Source organism: Staurois parvus, unplaced genomic scaffold, assembly GCF_062004578.1.
Source record: "Staurois parvus isolate SC_StPar_1 unplaced genomic scaffold, SC_StPar_1.0 ptg000081l, whole genome shotgun sequence".
Classification (NCBI taxonomy): domain Eukaryota; kingdom Metazoa; phylum Chordata; class Amphibia; order Anura; family Ranidae; genus Staurois; species Staurois parvus.
Window position 1 is genome coordinate 4,572,184 of NW_028317877.1, and position 20,422 is coordinate 4,592,605.

Below are 20,422 nucleotides of genomic sequence, written 5' to 3' on the forward strand. Positions count from 1 at the left end.
TCATGTGACCGCCGTGACGGCGTGTCACATGACTCTAAACCCTGCCCCCCCAGCTTATGAAACCCTTAAAGGGCCGGGAGGCGTCAGCATGAAGAGGTTAATTCACTTGTAATGTGCCTTTGAACTTGCTGGAAAAGTCTGGCACAACCTCCTCCCTCCACACATCATAACCCTCTACTGTTTTGGATTTGTCTAATTACTCTGTGCTGGCCCAGCTCCTCCACCCCTCTTCATCTCCCTACATAACCTTTGCGTAGCAGCCGACGGATGAGAGAAGGGAGAAAATATAAAAAGTGCTACTTGAGTGACAGCTCTGAGGCTGCTAGGGCTACTGACATCACAATCAAGATGGGGGCACCCAGCAGCAGTTTTGTAGCTTTGGGATGTCTACACAAGTGAGGCTTTCACAGGTAAATAAATGCATAAAATTAGTTAAATGCACATTGCTGGGAAGATTCCTGTTGAAATGGGCGGCCTGGCAAAAGGTTCTTAGACCTGATGTCCAATATAGTTTTTCAATTTAATGTATAACACTTAGCTATTTATTACCTCTCCAAGAGATCACAGTACACACCATTGACATTGGTTTCAAAAGACTCCACAACTTTTTTCATTCTTGCAAATTAACAATGTCTATTTGAAGGCTAACCATCTATAGTCACCTATGGGGGGAGGGGGAGTATGTGGTCTACTGCAATATTACAGTGCTTAAGGGAGTAGGATGACCACATTATACCTGTGTAAGCTCCAATACCTTTAGTCATTGAGCATAGGCAAGGTTTTACTCCAATAGAGAAATGGGGCATTATGGGAAAAGGGAGTATAAGCAGGGAATGCGCAAAGTCACTTTAACCACTTCCCGTCCGGCCCATGTATATATAAACGGTCGGATGGAAGCATTGCAGGAGCGGGTGGCCGTTTATAAACGTCCTCCCCGCTTCCCTGCTTGTGCGCGCTCATGAAGAGTAGTAAGCAACATGTCACTTCTGACATCATTGCTTACTGAGTGTGAAATCTGTGAATGATCACAGGAGTTCACATGGTACAATACTATTCACAACAGCCTTGTACCATGTGACAAGCTGTGACCAATCATAGCTCACATAGTATTTCTCAGTGGCAGCAAGAATGCAGCCAGAGAGAAAGAGAAATGATTGCTTTTACAGCCTTTATGGGTGTAAAAGCAATCAGTGTAAAGAAAAAAAATATTCATCACCCCCCACAAGTAATACAGTGTCACTATGGTGACACTGTACTGCTAGGGTGACAGTATGTTAAAAAAAATAAAAATAATATAAAAAAATGTAAAACTTTTTTTTTAAATTATACTTTATAAACTAATCTGGGTTATTTTAATTTTTTTACTAAAAAGATAACTGAATACCTTTTGGCCAAAATTTATGAAGAAAGATTATTTATTTGCAAAATTTTATAAGAAAAACACTTTTTCAAAATGTTTGGACTTTTTCATTTGTATAGCAAAAAGAAAAAGATTTAAATCCCAGTGGTGAATAAATACCACCAAAATAATGTTTTATCTGTCTCAATAAAATGCTAAAAAATTCTCCTAGATTCTAAGCTCGAAAGAGCAGGGCCCTCGATCCCCTCATGTTTTGCCTTGTATTGGTATTGTTCTGTCACGTTCTGTCCCCCTTTGTAATGTACAGCGCTGAGCAAACTATTGGCGCTTTATAAATACTGTATAATAATAATAATAATAATATGGGTACAGTGTTGCATGACTGCGCAATTGTCATTCACTGAAAGCTGAAAATTGGCCTGGACAGGAAGGGGGTGAAAGTGTCTGGACCTGAAGTGGTTAAGGTAAGTTTTACATGATGTGCGATGCATACTAGCACATTATGACATTACCTTGCAGGGGACTTTTTTTTTCCTGCGGTTTACTACCACTTTAAAGCTGAACTCCAGGTATGGGCTCAGTTGCATAGTTACAGCTTACACCAATATAAGTATACAATGTACATACTGTAGTAGTTGGTGCTACTGTAGTCATCATTGTGATCTTCTGGGTCCTATGCCAAGTGGCTTCTTCTTTGCATACTGACCACAGCTCATCACTTGCCCAGCACCATTGCCATTCACAGGACGTCTTGTATTTTTTTTTTTAAATTAGGTGTTCTCCAATTTGATGAGGTGGAGAAAATAGGCTGTGATGTCATGATCTCCATCATCCAGTCCCAGGAAGCGCGCACAGGCTGTAAATGCGGGTGCTGTTTATGAAAGGCAACCAGCTCCTGCACGGCTCCCGTCCTGCAGTTTATGAACATGGGCCGGACGGGAAGTGGTTAAAATGAAGTCCTCCAGCGGCACACTGTCACCACTGCAGAGGCTTCCATCTTCACCCAGTATTCATTCTGGGTTTCGTGAGCTCCATCTGACAGGCCGGGCCGCGATGACGTCACTCCCACGCATGCACGCCGGAGTCCCGGCCCATGGCACACAGCTCTGGAGGAATAGCATGGGTTTGCCGTACCTTCAGAGCACATAAAGAAACAGAATATCTCCTAAACAGTGCACATTTAGGAAATATTCATTTTACCTACAGGTAAGTGTTATTATTTATTTACTACTACTTTAAGTGAACTAAAGGCTAGAGGGTTTTCTTAACCTGGGTTCCATGGTATCCTAGGGTTCCTCCAGAGGTTTCTAGGGGGTTCCTTGAGCACTGAGCAATTTCTGCCCCTCAGATAAGTTCCCACTGACACCATTGATCTTTTTATCAGTAGGGGTAATTCTTCCCAATGCCCTCAAGTGTGAGAAGCATTCTTCTCACTGACCATCACACTAATGTATCATTATTTGGAGATCTAGTCATTTTACCGGTTCCCCACCGCTCTATACAGAACTACTGCTACAGGGTGGCAGGGCTGCACGTGATTTTACATTTCCGGGTAGAGGGCGCACCGCTCTACCAGAGCCGCCATTGGTGGCTGCAGATGTCGATCACCGGGTCCTGGCTGGAAATTCCCAACCGGCACTCAGCGATCGCCGAGGAACAGTGGAAGTGTGTGTGAACAACACAGTTCTCTCCCCTGTCAGCACCGAAATGCTGCTGTGTATTGCTCTGCATAGCAGTGCAATACACAGCAGCATGTCTCCCTATTAAAAAACTTGGAGCACACGGTTAACCCTTTGATCGCCCCATATGTTAACCCCTCCCAGCCCAGAGCCATTAGTACACTGTCAGTGCTTTTTATTAGCACTGATCACTGTATTAGTCTCACTGTGGATGTCAGTGGCAGTTAGTTCCCCCCAGTGTCAGAATGCCCACAGCCCTGCGATAAGTCACTGATCGTCGCTATTACTAGTATAAAAAAAAAAAAAATTACAGTATATATACCATTTGTAAACGCTATAACTTTCACATAAACAAATTAATTTACACACATTGGGATTTGTTTTAGCAAAGACATGTAGCAGAATACGTTTGCCTAAATTTATGACGAAATTAGATTTTTAAAATTTTTTTAACTGGACGCGTTTTATAGCAAAGTGAAAAATACTGTTTTGTTTTTTTTTTCCAAAATTGTTGGTCTTTTTTTGTTTGTAGCGCAAAAAATAAAAACCGCACAGGCAATCAAATACCACAAAAAGAAAGCTCTATTTGTGGGGAAAAAAGGGCATACATTTCATTTGGGTGCAGCATTGCATGACTACGCAATTGTCAGTTAAAATAACGCAGAGCCGTATCGCAAAAAATGTCCCGGTCAGGAAGTGGGGAAATCCTCTGGAGGGCAAGTGGTTAAGAAAGGGTTCCATGAGGCCAAAATGGTATTTCAAGGGTTCCTCTGTGTTAAAACGGTTCAGAAAGGCAAGATGAACAAAATTGATTAAGAAGGATATTTTAAAAACCTTGTTTCTGTGTAGTTTGTTAGTTTATAAACACTTTTTGAAAAGCATAAACTCTGTAGTCATTCAATGATATGAAACAGCTATAATGCCCCTGGAAGTCAGGCACCAGAGAGCCATAGCCTTGGCTAGCAGTGCTTCTCCTTTCATGGCCATACAGGAGTACTTATTGCTCAGATTATGATTTATTATTATACAGGATTTATAGAGCACCAAACACTTTGCTCAGCATTTTACAATATAATGAGAGACAGTACAGAAACAATACAGTTCAATACAAGAGGGATAGGAGGGCCCTGCTCCTAGGAGCTAACAATCTAGGAGATTTAGTTGTGCTGACATTCCCTAATGATTTGTGAGAAATGTGAATTGAGCGGTAAGTCCTCTACAACAGCTCAGTGTTCTTTTGTTCCCTGAAAGTGATCAATATGTGTATATGGACAACACAGCTGTCAAACATACCAAAAAGAGAAAATAATCAGCCTGATCTTCAGGTCTTTCTTCAATGACATGTTTCAGAGGTCATACAATGGACACACCTTGTCATGTCACAATGCAATTACACAAGCACAGTTAACCAGTAATGAATATTATCTCACTTTGGCAGTCAAATACAATAGCACAGCAGGAGTAGTCCCTCATTCACATCAAATGTTTGGATGAGGGAATCGGTTAATTTTTTTTTTATTCAAGCCACTTGTTGAATAAAAAAAAAAATTGAATGCATAGCTGGCTTGAAGCGGAACTTTACCCATAACAACTTGATAAAAAATAATGTTCTTTAGCAGGGAACATACATTCTACATTAATAATTATGCTACAAAAATTAGTGTGTGCTGTAAATTGCCTCCAGCACTGTTCCTGTTTCTTCTTGCAGGAGACTGCCATTTTGCTGAAGTCCAGAGCCCCTGAGCAGCAGTAAATCTTTAGGCTATCAGCAGATCAGCCTCTACAAATTTGAAAATTGAGTGTATCTGAGCATGTGCAGAGCAGGGTGAGACAGTGTATTTTATTTTATTTATTATATTTGCTATACCTGCAAAAGGGGCCATCCTGAGGTGATCTAGCAGGACTTAAATTGGTTGTAAAGGCTCAAGGCTTTTTTACCTTCATGCATCCTATGTGTGCAGCTTCCCCCCAGCCCCCACCCCCTAATACTCACCAAAGCCCCCTCTCGATCCAGCAATATTCACTGGAGTCCCCGCTATCCTGGGACTCCCTCTTCTCAATCACAGCCAGTGAGCCAATGAGAAAAGAGAGGGGGCGGGGCCTAGCCATGGTTCGGTGTGTGAATGGACACACGGGGCATCGGGTGCCCCCATAGCAAGATGCTTCCTGCAGGGGCACCCAACAGGAGGGAGGGGCCAGGAGAGCCTGTGGGGGACCCAAGAAGAGGAGGATCCAGGCTGCTCTGTGCAAAACTACTGCACACAGCAGGTAAGTATAGACATGTGTTTTACTTTTTTTCTTTAAAAAAAATAAACTTTTAGAATCACTCATTTTCTGACTCAAGCTCCACTTTAAAACTGGCCAAAGATCACTTATTTTTGATCAATCAGCGGGCCAAGGTGATCGAGGTGGATGGAGGAATCATCCCCATTGCACTACTGTATAAAGACAGCAGTGACTGCTCTGCTATCAGAATACACTGATCAGCACTGCAGCTGATTGGCTGCTATGCTGATCAAACACATTTTACAACAAGGTTTTTGTGAGGAGCTGATTAGATTGACTTCTCATGAACGGAATGGCCATAGATGGATTGAAATTCAGCTAGTCCCTGTTGAACCGGCCAAATTTCCATCCAGCTATGGCAAGCTTAAAGCACATTATTATTATTATTATTATACAGTATTTATAAAGCGCCAATAGTTCGCTCAGCGCTGTACATTACAAAGGGGGACAGAACATGTGACAGAACAATACCAATACAATGTGATACACGAGGGGTTCGAGGGCCCTGCTCTTTCGAGCTTACAATCTAGGAGGGAGGGGATGGTGGTACAGGAGGAGATAGCTGTGGGGGATGGAGTGGTAGGAAGAGTGGAGGAGGTCGGCAAGTTAGCAGGGGGTGGAGTAGGCTTCCCTGAAGAGATGGGTTTTCAGGGTGCGCCTAAAGGAGAGGAGAGTAGGTGATAATCTGATGGGTTGGGGCAGGGAGTTCCAGAGGATGGGTGACACCCTGGAGAAGTCCTGGAGGCGGGCATGGGAGGAGGAGACCAGGGAACTAGAGAGAAGGAGGTCTTGTGAGGAGCGGAGTGTGCGTGCTGGGCGGTACTTGGATATTAGGTCAGTGATGTAGTTCGGGGCAGTATGGTGGACAGCTTTGTACGTCAGCGTTAGGATTTTGAATTTGATCCGTTGCGCAATCGGAAGCCAGTGGAGGGATTGGCAGAGGGGGGTGGCGGAGACAGAGCGGTTGGAAAGGTGAATGAGTCTGGCAGCCGTATTCAGGATGGACTGAAGCGGGGATAGCCAGCGGCGAGGCAGGCCAGTGAGGAGGGAGTTGCAGTAGTCGAGTCGTGATAAGATGAGAGAGTGGATGAGCTGTTTAGTGGTTTCTGGGGTTATGAATGTGCGGATTTTGGCGATGTTGCGGAGGTGGAGTCTGCACGAGTTTGTTAAAGATTGGACTTGGGGCTGGAAGGATAGGTTGGAGTCCAGAATAACACCCAGTACTCTGGCCTGCAGGGCGGGTTTGATGGTAGCGTTGTTGGATGTGACGGAGAAATCAATGGGGGGTGGTGTTCGGGCTGGGGGGAAGACAAGAAACTCGGTTTTGGAGAGGTTCAATTTAAGGAAGTGGAGCGACATCCAGTCTGATATGTCGCTCAGTAGGTGTGTGATTCGGGCTGAGACCAAGGGGGTGAGGTGGGGGGTTGAGAGATAGATTTGTGTGTCGTCAGCATAGAGGTGGTAGTTGAAGCCGTGAGAGTGTATGAGTTGGCCAAGGGAGGAGGTATAGATGGAGAAGAGAAGGGGCCCGAGGACAGAGCCTTGAGGGACCCCAACAGAGAGGGGGAGTGAGGGGGAGGTGGTAGCATTATAGGTAACGCTGAAGGAGCGTTGTGACAGGTAGGATGAGAGCCAGGAGAGAGCAGAATCTCTGAGGCTGAGGGAGTGTAGTTTTTTGAGGAGGAGGGGGTGGTCGACTGTGTCGAAGGCCGCAGAGAGGTCAAGGAGTAGGAGCACTGAATAGTGGCCATTAGCTTTGGCGGTTAGAAGGTCGTTGGAGAGTTTGAGTAAGGCAGTTTCGGTGGAGTGTAGGGGACGGAAGCCGGACTGTAGGGGATCGAGGAGGTTGTTGTCGTTGAGGTGAGAGCATAGGCGGGTGTAGACTAGGCACTCGAGGAGTTTAGATGTAAATGGGAGCAGGGAGATGGGTCTGAGGTTGTTCGGGTCATTGGGGTCCAGGGAGGGCTTTTTAAGTATGGGGGTGATGTGTGCATGTTTCAGAGGGGAGGGCTGTCACAACTTAACAATGCGGTCCTGTGGGGCTCTACCCACCCAGCCACATCATTCATTCACAGTTTCCTGTGAATGAATGAACTACAACTACCGTCATCATTCGCAATCAACTACCACGCCACTAGTGAGCACCGATTCTTCATACTCTTGGGTAACTGCCTGCCCGTACAATGTACAGGCAGACAGCTATCCTGAGAGTCTGCAGGAGACTGAGATTGCACCCACGATCTGCTGATCACAGGGGCAGTACTCTGCAGGCTCCTTAGAAAAATAAATAACGTCCTTTTTTTGACCTGCAAAAAATGTGCATCCATTATCTTTATCTTTCAAAAGGTGAATGTGACGAACCGTCCCTTTGTGATAACATTTTGCCCTTTCTGTTCCAGTTTTCTCCCCGGTGTAAAGCTGTATATGTTTCACAGACATTCTACACTGTTTGTTTAGGGTAATGTGACCTTGTAGTCTTTCACTTCTAATAGAGTTCATACTGTATTGTTGGTTGTAGGGTTTTGTTGTGGGTGGGGAAAACCCAGTGCCAGGCTGTCTGGTGGGGGTGAAGCTGTATATACTGAGCTGTGTTTAATAAAAGAGTCATTCATTTTCATCCTACACGAAGTTCCGTCTCGTCGTTTGGGAGAGCAGGGAAGGGAGTGTTTTGAGCTCTAATACCTGCCTTGGCAGAGCGCTGGAAGCCTTGCTGGAAAAGGGGACCATTGGCTGAGATGCATCACTCCGCGCGAGGAATCCCGGGCGGAACGGTTCCGCCACAGTGAACCTATCCTTTAACCGCTTCCCGACCGCCCTATAGCGGGTATACTACTATAGGGCAGCACAGGTGTGCAGAATCATGTATTTATACATGATTTTGTATTTCCGGGTAGGACGCGTGCGCGCTCCCTACCTGTGCCGCCATTGTCCCGGCCGGTGATTACTCACCAGTGCCCACTGATTGCCGAGCATCTCCGACGAGGAGGAGAACGATTTGTAAACAAAACAGTTTTCTTTCCTATCAACTCAATACATTTTGGCTTGAATTTGACAAAATTTGATTCTTTTAAATTTTTTTACTGGACATGTTTAATAGTAAAAAGTGAACAATATTGTTTTGGGTTTTTTTCAAAATTGTCAGTCTTTTTTTTTTTTTTATGTGTAAAAAATAAAAACCGCAGATGCGATCAAATACCACCAAAAGAAAATTCTATTTGTGGGAAAAAAAAAAAAAAAAAAGAGGACATAAATTTCATTTGGGTGCAGCGATGCATGACCGCGCAATTTTCAGTTAAAGTAACACAGCGGCATAACACAAAAAATGTCCTGGTCAGGAAGGGGGGTAAATCCTCTGGAGAGCAACTGGTTAAAGTAGAACTATAGGCAAAACTTTTTTTTTCAGGTTGGATAGAATTGAATACCAAACAGCAACGGCCATTACTTCCACAGGTGTCACAGAGACAGGAAACGGGTGACTCTTACCAGCGGAATCAAAACAGAAAGCTAAAAATCAGAAATTTTGAATGTCTTCAATCTATCCAAAATAAAAAAAGGCTGGAATTAGGTTTTAAAGTGGAGCTGAATGCAATTTTTTGGGATAGAGTAAGAGAGCGTTATAGCCCCTTGTCCGTTTCTTTGCCATCTGTGCCCCATTGGGGAGATTTTCCTTCACTTCCTGTCCCATAACCAAAACAGGAAGTGAAAGAACATCTCTCCAAAGTGAGAGAATCCCGAGGTGTCATCAGGGCCACCAGAACTAGTGTCCCCATTGGAAGATTTCCCCTCTATTACTGTTTTGATGGCAATCAAAAATGTGGGATTTTCTTTTGATAATAATGGTAAACGGGACAAATGGAGAGGGTGAATCTCCCTAATGGGGGCACAGACAACAATAAATCTGTTCTAATCCATCTCCACTCTAGAGCTCCACAACTAAAAAAAAAAACATTTAGTTATACTGTACTTTAAACTTTACTTGTAATGTATCTAAAGCCAAAACTTTTATTGTATTTTTTATTTAATTTTGGATAGAGCCGTGAGGGATTATAATCCCTGTCAAGATTTTATTTCTGTCTGTGTACTTACTATCACAGAGTACTGAAAGTAAGAGTAACAGAAAGAGGGGGGAAATCTTCCAATGGGGACACTTGTTCCAGTAACAATTCACTAAATGAGGGATCTCCTTCACTTTGGAGAGATTTCCTCTCGCTTCCTGTTGCGAGAAGAGAAATCTCAACAATGGGGCACAGATTAAAAAAAACTGACAAGTGGTGCACCGAAATGAAAATTCTGGTGTCAAAAACAAAAACTCAAAACGCACTTGGACGAAAACCGAAACGCAAAGTTTTTAAAAATGAACATATATATTTTGTGGAAAAAAATACACTTTGATAAAAAAAAAACAAAACACAGAAACAAAACACAATACATACCCCAATTTTTTTGTAAAATATTAAAGAGGATGTTACGGCAAGTAAATAGATACCCAACATGTCACACTTTAAAATTGCGCACGGTCGTTGAATGGCGTGAAACTGCAGTACTTAAAAATCTCCATGGGTGATGCTTTAAAAATTTCTACAGATTAGCAGTGTAAAGTTATAGAGGAGGTCTAGTGCGAGAATTATTGATCTTGCTCTGACGTTCGTGGCAATACCTCAAATGTGGTTTGAACGCCATTTACATATGTGGGCATGGCCTACATATGCGTTCACCACTACGTGCGGAGGGGACGGGGGCACTTTAAACTTTTTTTTATTTAATTTTTTTTGGACTGTCCCTTTAAAAAAAAAAATTAATCACTTTTATTCTTATCACAAGAAATGCATGCATCCCTTGTGATAGAAATAATTAGTGACAGGTCCTCTTTATGGAGAGATATGGGGTCAATAAGACCCCACATCTCTCCTCTGCAATATAAAGCATTGGATCAAAAAAAAGCATTGATCTAGTGCTTTAAATAAATTAAAAAAAAAAAAAATGGCTGGAACGGGACGTAACATCGCTCCGGTCCTCCATGGGTATAGAGATGTGTGGCGGCCATCTTTCCTTCACTCATCTCTATGCCCAGCGCAGGGATCAATGGTTTCTCAGGTAAGGCTGAGAACTACCGAGCAGCGGTGGCAAGGGGCGGGGTTTTTTTGGCACCTGTATTGGTGCTTTTTTTCATTTCGGCCAACTGCCGAAAGGGGTGTTGTTGGCCGAAACGTTTCGGCCACCGAAATTTCGGTGCATCCCTAGTTTTCACCTTTCCTTATCCCATCCGAAACGGAAAGAAAAGTTTTGGAATCAGTTATATTACAAATATATTTCCAACTGAAAAGTTGATTATGTTTAGTTATAACAATTGAAACATTGCACCACTTCAGCTCCTGTTGATTTTACCCTTTTCATGACCAGGCCATTTTTTCCTATCTAGCGCTATACTACCTTAACTGGTAATTGCCCAGTCATGCAACAGTGCACCCAAAGAAAATTTATAGAATTTTTTTCACACAAATAAAGCTTTCTTTTGGTGGTATTTGATCACCACTGTTTTTTTTCCCCTGATATCAAAGAAAATTTTTTTTTTTTTTTTTATATTTTTTTACCTTCTGCTATAAAACATATCCAATAAAAAAAAACTGTAAAAAAAAAATCAACATTCTTCATAAATTTTGGCCAAATGGATGGAGTAGTGAATGGTTGGTGGACGGCCACCCTGCTCCAATAAGGCTGCGACGTCAGCAAGGCAGTGGTGGAGTCATGTTTGGGTCCAGAATCATGGGAACAGAGCTGGTTAGCCCCTTTAGAACCTTTGGAGCATCCTCAAGCAAAAGATCTATGAGGGTGGGAGGCAGTTTACATCCAAACAGCAGCTCTGGGAGGCTATTCTGACATCTTGCAAACAAATTCGAGCAGAAACTGTCCCAAAAACGCACAAGTTCAATGGATGCAAGACTTGTGAAGCTGCTATCAAATAAGGGGTCCTATGTTACAATGTAACGTGACCTGTTAAAATGTTTAAAAAGTTAAAATGTTGTTAAAAGTTTGATTGAAATAGCTTTTGATTTCAGTAAATATGCTGCAAACACAACAAATGACAATTTTCAGTTCTTTACAACCAATAAAGTGTTTTGAAACTTACTGTGCGTAATAATTTGGAACAGTGCATTGGAAGTGTTTTATGTTTAACAAAAATCCTGTTATCATTAGGAGGTTTGTTCAATAAAATTTGAATTGTACTCTTAATAGTTGATAACATGAGAATTATGCTGACTGTTATTTACATCAATTATTTAGGTAAATGAGAAAAATATCATTTTCAGAATAATTTGGAACAGGGTGTATATATATATATATACATATATACATAAATACACACACATACATACATACACACACACACCTGTATATATATATATATATATATATATATATATATATATATATATATATATATATACATATATATATACATATACATACAGAGAGAGAGAGAGAGATAAACACACATACATATGTATATACACTGGAAGTTTTATTTTTTTTTTTATATTACTAATTGCGGTGATCAGAAACTTATAATGGAACTGCAATAGTGTGACGGGCTATCTGACACTAACTGACATTACCAGTGACATTAATACAGTGATCAGTCTGTCACTGTAATAATGACACTGGCGGGGAAAAGGTTGACATCTAAGGCGCTCAAGGGGTTCTGTGTGTCCAACTATGTGTAATGAAGTAAAGTGTGCTGCTTTCTTCTCTAAGTTTCCGCTTTGCGGGGATGAGAAAAAGAGATCGTTCTCACTGCATACAGCTCTGTGTTGATTGTCAACACAGAGCACTGGGCTGTGATTGTACACAGCGGATCAGCATTTCCTGGCCGTGAATCATTGGCTGGGACTTGCCAACAGTCTCCTGCTGTGTACAATCACAGCAGGTGCTGGCCATGGGGCTCGAATGCCCGCGTTCTACACCTGGAAGTCGGCAGCGACGCATAGGCACGTCGCTTTGCCTACAGCAGTGATGGGAAATCCAGAATTTTATGGTTGTCGCCAGAACAGGAATAAAGCAGAAATCTTTCAGCAGGAACACCTGTTCAATGACAACTAAGAGGGAATTTGCCCCTTACTTTGGAGACATTTCCTCCCACTTCCTGTTGGGTCTCTAGGACAGGAAGTGAACTGTAATCTCCTCAATGGGACACAGACAAAACAGTTCTAACCATTTAATCAAAGCTAAAAAAGAAATGTTTTAGTTAAAGATCCACTTTAATCAAGTCTAATCTAACAGAATTCTAAAGGCCCATGCACACAGTCACTCAGCCCCATGCAGCATGAAAAGCTGTTTGTTTATCTGTCCTCATCACTACACCCATCCCTGCGTACCTGTCAAGCTTGGCTGTGTTGGCGAGTCCGTACAGCCAGTACATGTCCTTTCAACAGGGGCTCATTCACTCATTAGATGCGTACAGCAAATCCAAACGCAGAACTATAGTAATCAATGAGTCCATACACACAGCTGCGTCTACGTACGAAACTGTGCGTTGCGTTTAGTCATGCACAAAAAAAGTAGCGCACAGCTGCACGAGTAGATCTGCAGATTCTACTCACAGATGTGTATAATCATCCATGAACGCAAATAGTTTAGGCGCGCAATTTAACCGCTTGCCCTCCAGAGGATTTACCCCCCTTCCTGACCAGGCCTTTTTTTGCGATACGGCGCTGTGTTACTGTAACTGACATTTGCGCAATCATGCAATGCTGCACCCAGATGACATTTGCGCCCTTTTTTCCCACAAATAGAATTTTCTTTCAGTGGCATTTGATATTTGATCGCCTCTGCAGTTTTTATTTTTTGCACTAATATATATATATAAAAGAAGGACTGACAAGTTTGAAAAAAAAAAAAAAACCAAAACAATATTGTTTACTGTTTGCTATTAAACATGTCCAGTAAAAAAATGTAAAATATCTAATTTCGTCAAATTCAAGCCAAAATGTATTCTGCTACATGACTTTGCTAAAAAAAATTCCAATACTTGTAAATCAATTGGTTCACGTGAAAGTTATAGCGTCTACAAATGCCGGTATATAAACTGAGATATTTTTTTTTTGTGTTTTTATTACTAGTGATGGTGGAGATCAGCGACTTATAGCGGGACTGCGGCGGCCATTCGGACACTGGGGGGAACTGACTTGATGTCACAGACATCCCCAGTGACACCAATACACTGACAACTGCGCACCAATGCAACGCTGTACATAAATTAAATTTATGTCCTTTTTTCCCCACAAATAGAGCTTTCTTTAGGTGGTATTTGATCACGTGTTATTTTGTTTATAGTACAAAAAATAAAAAAAAAAGACCAACAATTTTGAAGAAAAAACAATATTTTTTACTTTTTGCTATAAAACATATCCAGCAAAAAAAATAAAAAATAAAATTTCTTCACAAATTTAGGCCAAAATGTATTTTGCTAAACGTCTTTGCTAAAATGGCGGTATATATATATATATATATATACATACTGGAATTTTTATTTTTTTTTATACTAGTAATGGCGGTGATCGGCGACTCATAGAAGGACTGCAGCGGGCCATCCCCAGTAACACTAATACAGTGATCAGTGCTAATAAAAAGCACTGACATGGTACAAATGACACTGGGCAGGAAGGGGTTAACATGTGGGGCGATCAAAGGCGATTAACTGTGTGCTGTTTTACTACGCAGACATGCTGCTATGTATTTCTGTGCTGTGCAGAGAAATACAAAGCAGCATGTCCTTGCTGGCAGGAGAGAGACCTATGTTGTTTACACACAGGCCTCTGCCCTGCCAGCTTTGACTATTGCCGGGTGCCGGCGGGGAATCTCCAGCTGGGACCCGGTGATTGACATCTCTAGCCGCCAATGGTGGCGCTGGTAGGGCCGCGCACGTGCCCCCTAGCCGGAAATATGAATCAAGTATATTTATGTGATTTTGCACAGCCCTGCCGCCCTGTAGCAGTAGTTCTACTATATGGTTAAGCAGGATCTTTATTTCATGCAGAAGTAGCATCTAAACACGGCATTTTTTCCTGCCTGTGTGAATGAGCTCCAGCTCTGCCAGAAACAACCATTCTTTCACGCAAAAAAACTTGCGGCTAAGCGCAGCGAGTTTTTCTGCCCTTGTCAATGTGCCCAAATATGATCTATCTGTGCACAGCTCAGCACCAGGACAGAAAATCAGGCTGTGTGTGGCTGAGCGCCCATGTGAATAGGCCCTAAACGCTTACAGCCTGCATTCAGTTCACACTAGCGGCTTTCTGCATCTGATCAATGCCAGCCACTGCATAGGCACAGAGAAAACATTTGTAAATCTGGAACTCTCAATAAAGTTATAAAGTAAACAGTGCACACACCAAGCCGCCAGCTAAAATGAATTGTTCTATCATGTGGCTAGTGTGAAGAGGCCTAAAGGTAAACAGTTTTCTTTATGCAGCTTTGTATAGAGTAGGGAAAAAATAGAACCTGGTAGGCTTTTGTTGTTGTCTGTGTTCCTCCCGGGGAGATTAACCCTCTCTGTCTCTTGGTGACCAATGTAAGAAGGAAGGAAAGGGAGGGAAAACATTTGACTTGCCACCAAGAATAGTAGGGGGCATCTTCCAAAGCGGACATTTGTTTTGGTGACAACTGTCTAAAAAGGAGATTTACTGTAGTGTGGAGAGATTTACGCTCACTTCCTGTTGTGTCTACAGGACAGGAAGTCAAAGCAAATCTCTTGCGGTCAGTGCACACCATATGTGTTGGACAGCATTGTGCTGCTTGTGAAGCAGGTTTTAGGGCCGGGTCAGACTATAGAAACACGTTACATAGTTAGTCTGGCTGAAAAAAGACAAAAGTCCAACCATTAAAAAAAAAAAAAAAAAGTTATAATCCTATACCCACAGTTCCGGATGCATTTCTGCATGAGCGTTTTTGGTGTGTTCCGATGCGCTTTTGATGCATTCCAGTTCACTTTTTCCCCTTCTTTTTCTTCAATTTAAATAGGGACATGTGCCTTCCAGAGCATTTTTGGTGCATTCCGGTGCGTATTTGATGCATTTTGGTGCGTTCTGGATGCATTGTAACGCATTCCAGTACAGTTCTGTGCAGGGAAAATGCCTGTTGTACTATTTTTCTGCAACCGCAACACACTGGAACTGCAAGCACTGATGTGAACTGTGACACTTATTTATTACAGCTACTTATATAGCACCATCAATTTACACAGCACTTTACATATATATATATATAGTACATGCACATCAGTCCCTGCCCTTAAGGAGCTTACAATCTAAGGTACCTTACATACAAAGGGCCAATTAACCTTTAGGCAGGAGCCAATTAACCTACCAGCATGTCTTTGCAGTGTGGGAGGAAACCAGAGTACCCGGAGGAAAGCCACGCAGGCACAGGGAGAGCATGCAAACTCCAGGCAGGTGGCGCTGTGGCTGGGATTCAAACCAACGACCCTAGCACTGCCAGGTAGAAGTGCTAACCATTTAGCCACTGTGCTGCCTCACCATATAACCTAATTTCTGTGTCTTTTGGATGCAGGAAAAAAAAAAAAAAAAACCACACTGAAACTCGTGTAGTGTGAACTGGCCCTTACTGTCACTGTGAAGGAGACAGAAAAGTTATACCAAACCTAATGGTTGGATGTTCGCAAACACTCATGGGGAAGGGGGGTTAAAAAAAAGCGTCTGAGACAAACTGTGTCTCAACCGCAGCAGTTGCCTAATCAGCTTTTACCATTTCATTTTCTGATCTGTGCAGACAAAACAAAAGATAGAAGCTGATTGTTTACTAAACAGTTCACACAGAACTTGTCTCAGACACATTTTATTAATTCCTCCTATTATGTTAAAGGGCCGGTTTGCACTTGCAGCAGCCCTCTGAAGGGTGATCCACAGCAGATCGCTTTTCAGAGAGTGTTTGACAGGAGGTTAGGAGGAGTTAAGTCATCTCACTGCACCTTTTAACCCCTAAAAGCCTACACCACAGCACACAGTGGCCCCATTCACTTCAGAGGGTTACATTTGATACTGCCTGTGGATTATGGCATAACGGGGGGGGGGGGGGGGGTTTGCTGCACCATGCTGTATAACTGTGTACAGCTGCCTTTGGCGCCCCCCAACCACCAAAGTGAGGGAAGACTGGCAGTTGCTGTCACTCTGGTCTTGGGGCTCATTCACACCAATTTTTCCCAATGAAGTCCTGATTTTTGTGTCAAAAGCACATTTGAGGAGCATTTTTAATGTGCAATAAAAACAACGCAAATTCAACAACTCACATTAACGCAACTGTTAAGCGCCAGTATTTTGAGCGAAGCGCCAGTATTTTGAGCGAGAGTGAACAAGGCCTTACACCCTCACTTGATTGGGTTAAAAGTGCGAACCGCATCTCCCTGAGCCGCTACGGTGTGAACCCTAGGGTAAGATGTCATGGGCAGTTTCCAATGTTTGTGACTGGGAGCTTCTGATCATGTGACTGCCAATCACAGGTCACCAAATCTGAAAGCTTGCATTTAGATTCTCTTAAAGGGCCAGGGGCCAGTGATGGTGGTGACAAGGGGTTAACAATCCTGCCATTGACGATTTCGTCCAATCACTGGCGGCAGAGTCACCTGTCAGACATCAGCCTACCAAAACCTTGCCCTGTCACCCGCTGGAGTCAATGGGCCCCTGAATGGGACAGAGAAACTGACAGCTGATTAACCCTTCCCTGTCCAACATGAGGGGAAGAAAAGTTTTTGCACCTATAGAGCAGATCAGCGCCATAGGAGGAGAATGTGTGGAGTGAGCAGAGCTCAGATCCCCTCCAACACACAAAACACGTCAGAGTGGCGCTGCCAGTGACAGTGGCGGAGTAGCAGAGGGTGATCTTTGCCCCCAGTCCCCCCGCCTGGTGTGATGTGACCCCGGGGCCTGCATACTGCATCATCCGAACCATGGCAGGCAATGAGGACCCGGCCGGGCTCACACTCCATAGACCTGCACAGTCCTCCGGCCGGGGCTCCTCTCTGCACTTCCCAATATAGATCCCTCTGGAAATGTCACTCCCATCCCATCCGCCCACCTAACTTTGTCAGCAGACATCTCTCTGCCCCCCATTTGGCACTTCCTGCCTGCAGACAGCACCCTAACACAGCCTGAGCACCCCGGACTCTGCCTGCCTTTGTTAACTCCCTACGGATGAGGATTTTACAGCATTGCCGTATACCGGCTGGTCACCCCTCCCCCCACTATACAGGGTGTACACCGCTCACTCCTATAGGAGCCGCTTACCTTGGCAGCCATGCTGTGACCCTCCTGTTCACTTGTGGCCCCGGAGCAGACACGGGGAGCCGCACACAGCGCACACTGCCTCTTCCTGTCCCGGCCTCCCTACTCTGTATACACGGCGCCCACGACTCCCTCTATCTACAGCATGGCGCCATTGCCGCCTCTCCACGAGTCCTCCTCACTCACCTCCCCTCACTTCTCTCCTCTGTGCCTCAGAAATCGGCAATTATTAATACAGGGGACCTCCTCACTCACCTCCCCTCACTTCTCTCCTCTGTGCCTCAGAAATCGGCAATTATTAATACAGGGGTCCTCCTCACTCACCTCCCCTCACTTCTCTCCTCTGTGCCTCAGAAATCGGCAATTATTAATACAGGGGTCCTCCTCACTCACCTCCCCTCACTAACTTCTCTCTTCTGTGCCTCAGATATTATCAATTATTAATACAGGGGTCCTCCTCACTCACCTCCCCTCTCTTCTCTCCTCTGTGCCTCAGAAATCGGCAATTATTAATACAGGGGTCCTCCTCACTCACCTCCCCTCACTTCTCTCCTCTGTGCCTCAGAAATCGGCAATTATTAATACAGGGGTCCTCCTCACTCACCTCCCCTCACTTCTCTCCTCTGTGCCTCAGAAATCGGCAATTATTAATACAGGGGTCCTCCTCACTCACCTCCCTTCACTAACTTCTCTGTGCCTCAGAAATCAGGAATTATTACTACAGGGGTCCTCCTCACTCACCTCCCCTCACTTCTCTCCTCTGTGCCTCAGAAATCAGCAATTATTAATACAGGGGTCCTCCTCACTCACCTCCCCTCACTTCTCTCCTCTGTGCCTCAGAAATCAGCAATTATTACTACAGGGGTCCTCCTCACTCACCTCCCCTCACTTCTCTCCTCTGTGCCTCAGAAATGATCAATTATTACTACAGGGGTCCTTCTCACTCACCTCCCCTCACTTCTCCTCACTTCTCTCCTCTGTGCCTCAGAAATCTGCAATTATTAATACAGGGGTCCTCCTCACTCACCTCCCTTCACTAACTTCTCTTCTCTGTGCCTCAGAAATCAGCAATTATTACTACAGGGGTCCTCCTCACTCACCTCCCCTCACTTCTCTCCTCAGTGCCTCAGAAATCAGCAATTATTACTACAGGGGTCCTCCTCACTCACCTCCCCTCAATCACTTCTCTCCTCTGTTCCTCAGAAATCAGCAATTATTACTACAGGGGTCCTCCTCACTCACCTCCCCTCACTAACTTCTCTTCTCTGTGCCTCAGAAATGATCAATTATTAATACAGGGGTCCTCCTCACTCACCTCCCCTCACTAACTTCTCTTCTCTGTGCCTCAGAAATCAGCAATTATTAATACAGGAGTCCTCCTCACTCACCTCCCCTCACTTCTCTCCTCTGTGCCTCAGAAATCAGCAATTATTAATACAGGGGTCCTCCTCACTCACCTCCCCTCACTAACTTCTCTCTTCTGTGCCTCAGAAATGATCAATTATGAATACAGGGGTCCTCCTCACTCACCTCCCTTCACTAACATCTCTCCTCTGTGCCTCAGAAATCAGCAATTATTAATACAGGGGTCCTCCTCACTCCCCTCCCCTCACTTCTCTCCTCTGTGCCTCAGAAATCAGCAATTATTAATACAGGGGTCCTCCTCACTCACCTCCCCTCAATATCTTCTCTCCTCTGTGCCTCAGAAATCAGCAATTATTAATACAGGGGTCCTCCTCACTCACCTCCCCTCACTTCTCTCCTCTGTGCCTCAGAAATCAGCAATTATTACTACAGGGGTCCTCCTCACTCCCCTCCCCTCACTTCTCTCCTCTGTGCCACAGCAATTATTAATACAGGGGTCCTCCTCACTCACCTCCCCTCAATCACTTCTCTCCGTTGTGCCTCAGAAATGATCAATTATTACTACAGGGGTCCTCCTCACTCACCTCCCTTCACTAACTTCTCTCCTCTGAGCCTCAGAAATCAGCAATTATTAATACAGGGGTCCTCCTCACTCACCCCCCCTCACTAACCTCTCTTCTCTGTGCCTCAGAAATCAGCAATTATTAATACAGGGGTCCTCCTCACTCACCTCCCCTCAATAACATCTCTCCTCTGTGCCTCAGAAATCAGCAATTATTAATACAGGGGTCCTCCTCACTCACCTCCCCTCACTTCTCTCCTCTGTGCCTCAGAAATCAGCAATTATTAATACAGGGGTCCTCCTCACTCACCTCCCCTCACTAACTTCTCTCTTCTGTGCCTCAGAAATGATCAATTATGAATACAGGGGTCCTCCTCACTCACCTCCCCTCAATAACATCTCTCCTCTGTGCCTCAGAAATCAGCAATTATTACTACAGGGGTCCTCCTCACTCACCTCCCCTCACTTCTCTCCTCTGTGCCTCAGAAATCAGCAATTATTAATACAGGGGTCCTCCTCACTCACCTCCCCTCACTAACTTCTCTCTTCTGTGCCTCAGAAATTATCAATTATAAATACAGGGGTCCTCCTCACTCACCTCCCCTCAATAACATCTCTCCTCTGTGCCTCAGAAATCAGCAATTATTACTACAGGGGTCCTCCTCACTCACCTCCCCTCACTTCTCTCCTCTGTGCCTCAGAAATCAGCAATTATTAATACAGGGGTCCTCCTCACTCACCTCCCCTCAATATCTTCTCTCCTCTGTGCCTCAGAAATCAGCAATTATTAATACAGGGGTCCTCCTCACTCACCCCCCCTCACTAACCTCTCTTCTCTGTGCCTCAGAAATCAGCAATTATTAATACAGGGGTCCTCCTC

At 44.0% G+C, this 20,422-nt stretch overlaps 1 protein-coding gene across 2 annotated transcripts in view; it reads right to left on the reverse strand.

Moving 5' to 3' along the window:
• Positions 1 to 17,765, reverse strand: part of SNX9 (sorting nexin 9) — a 191,823-nt gene extending 174,058 nt beyond the window's left edge. The window contains exon 1 of one of the 2 annotated variants that reach the window (XM_089669737.1): positions 17,619 to 17,765. In XM_089669737.1, coding sequence (XP_089525863.1) covers positions 17,619 to 17,630 — 12 coding nt within the window. In that variant the 5' untranslated portion in view covers positions 17,631 to 17,765. The remainder of the gene's footprint in view (positions 1 to 17,618) is intronic. The other variant, XM_089669738.1, reaches the window with a different exon arrangement.
• Between the last annotated feature and the right edge of the window lie 2,657 nt (positions 17,766 to 20,422).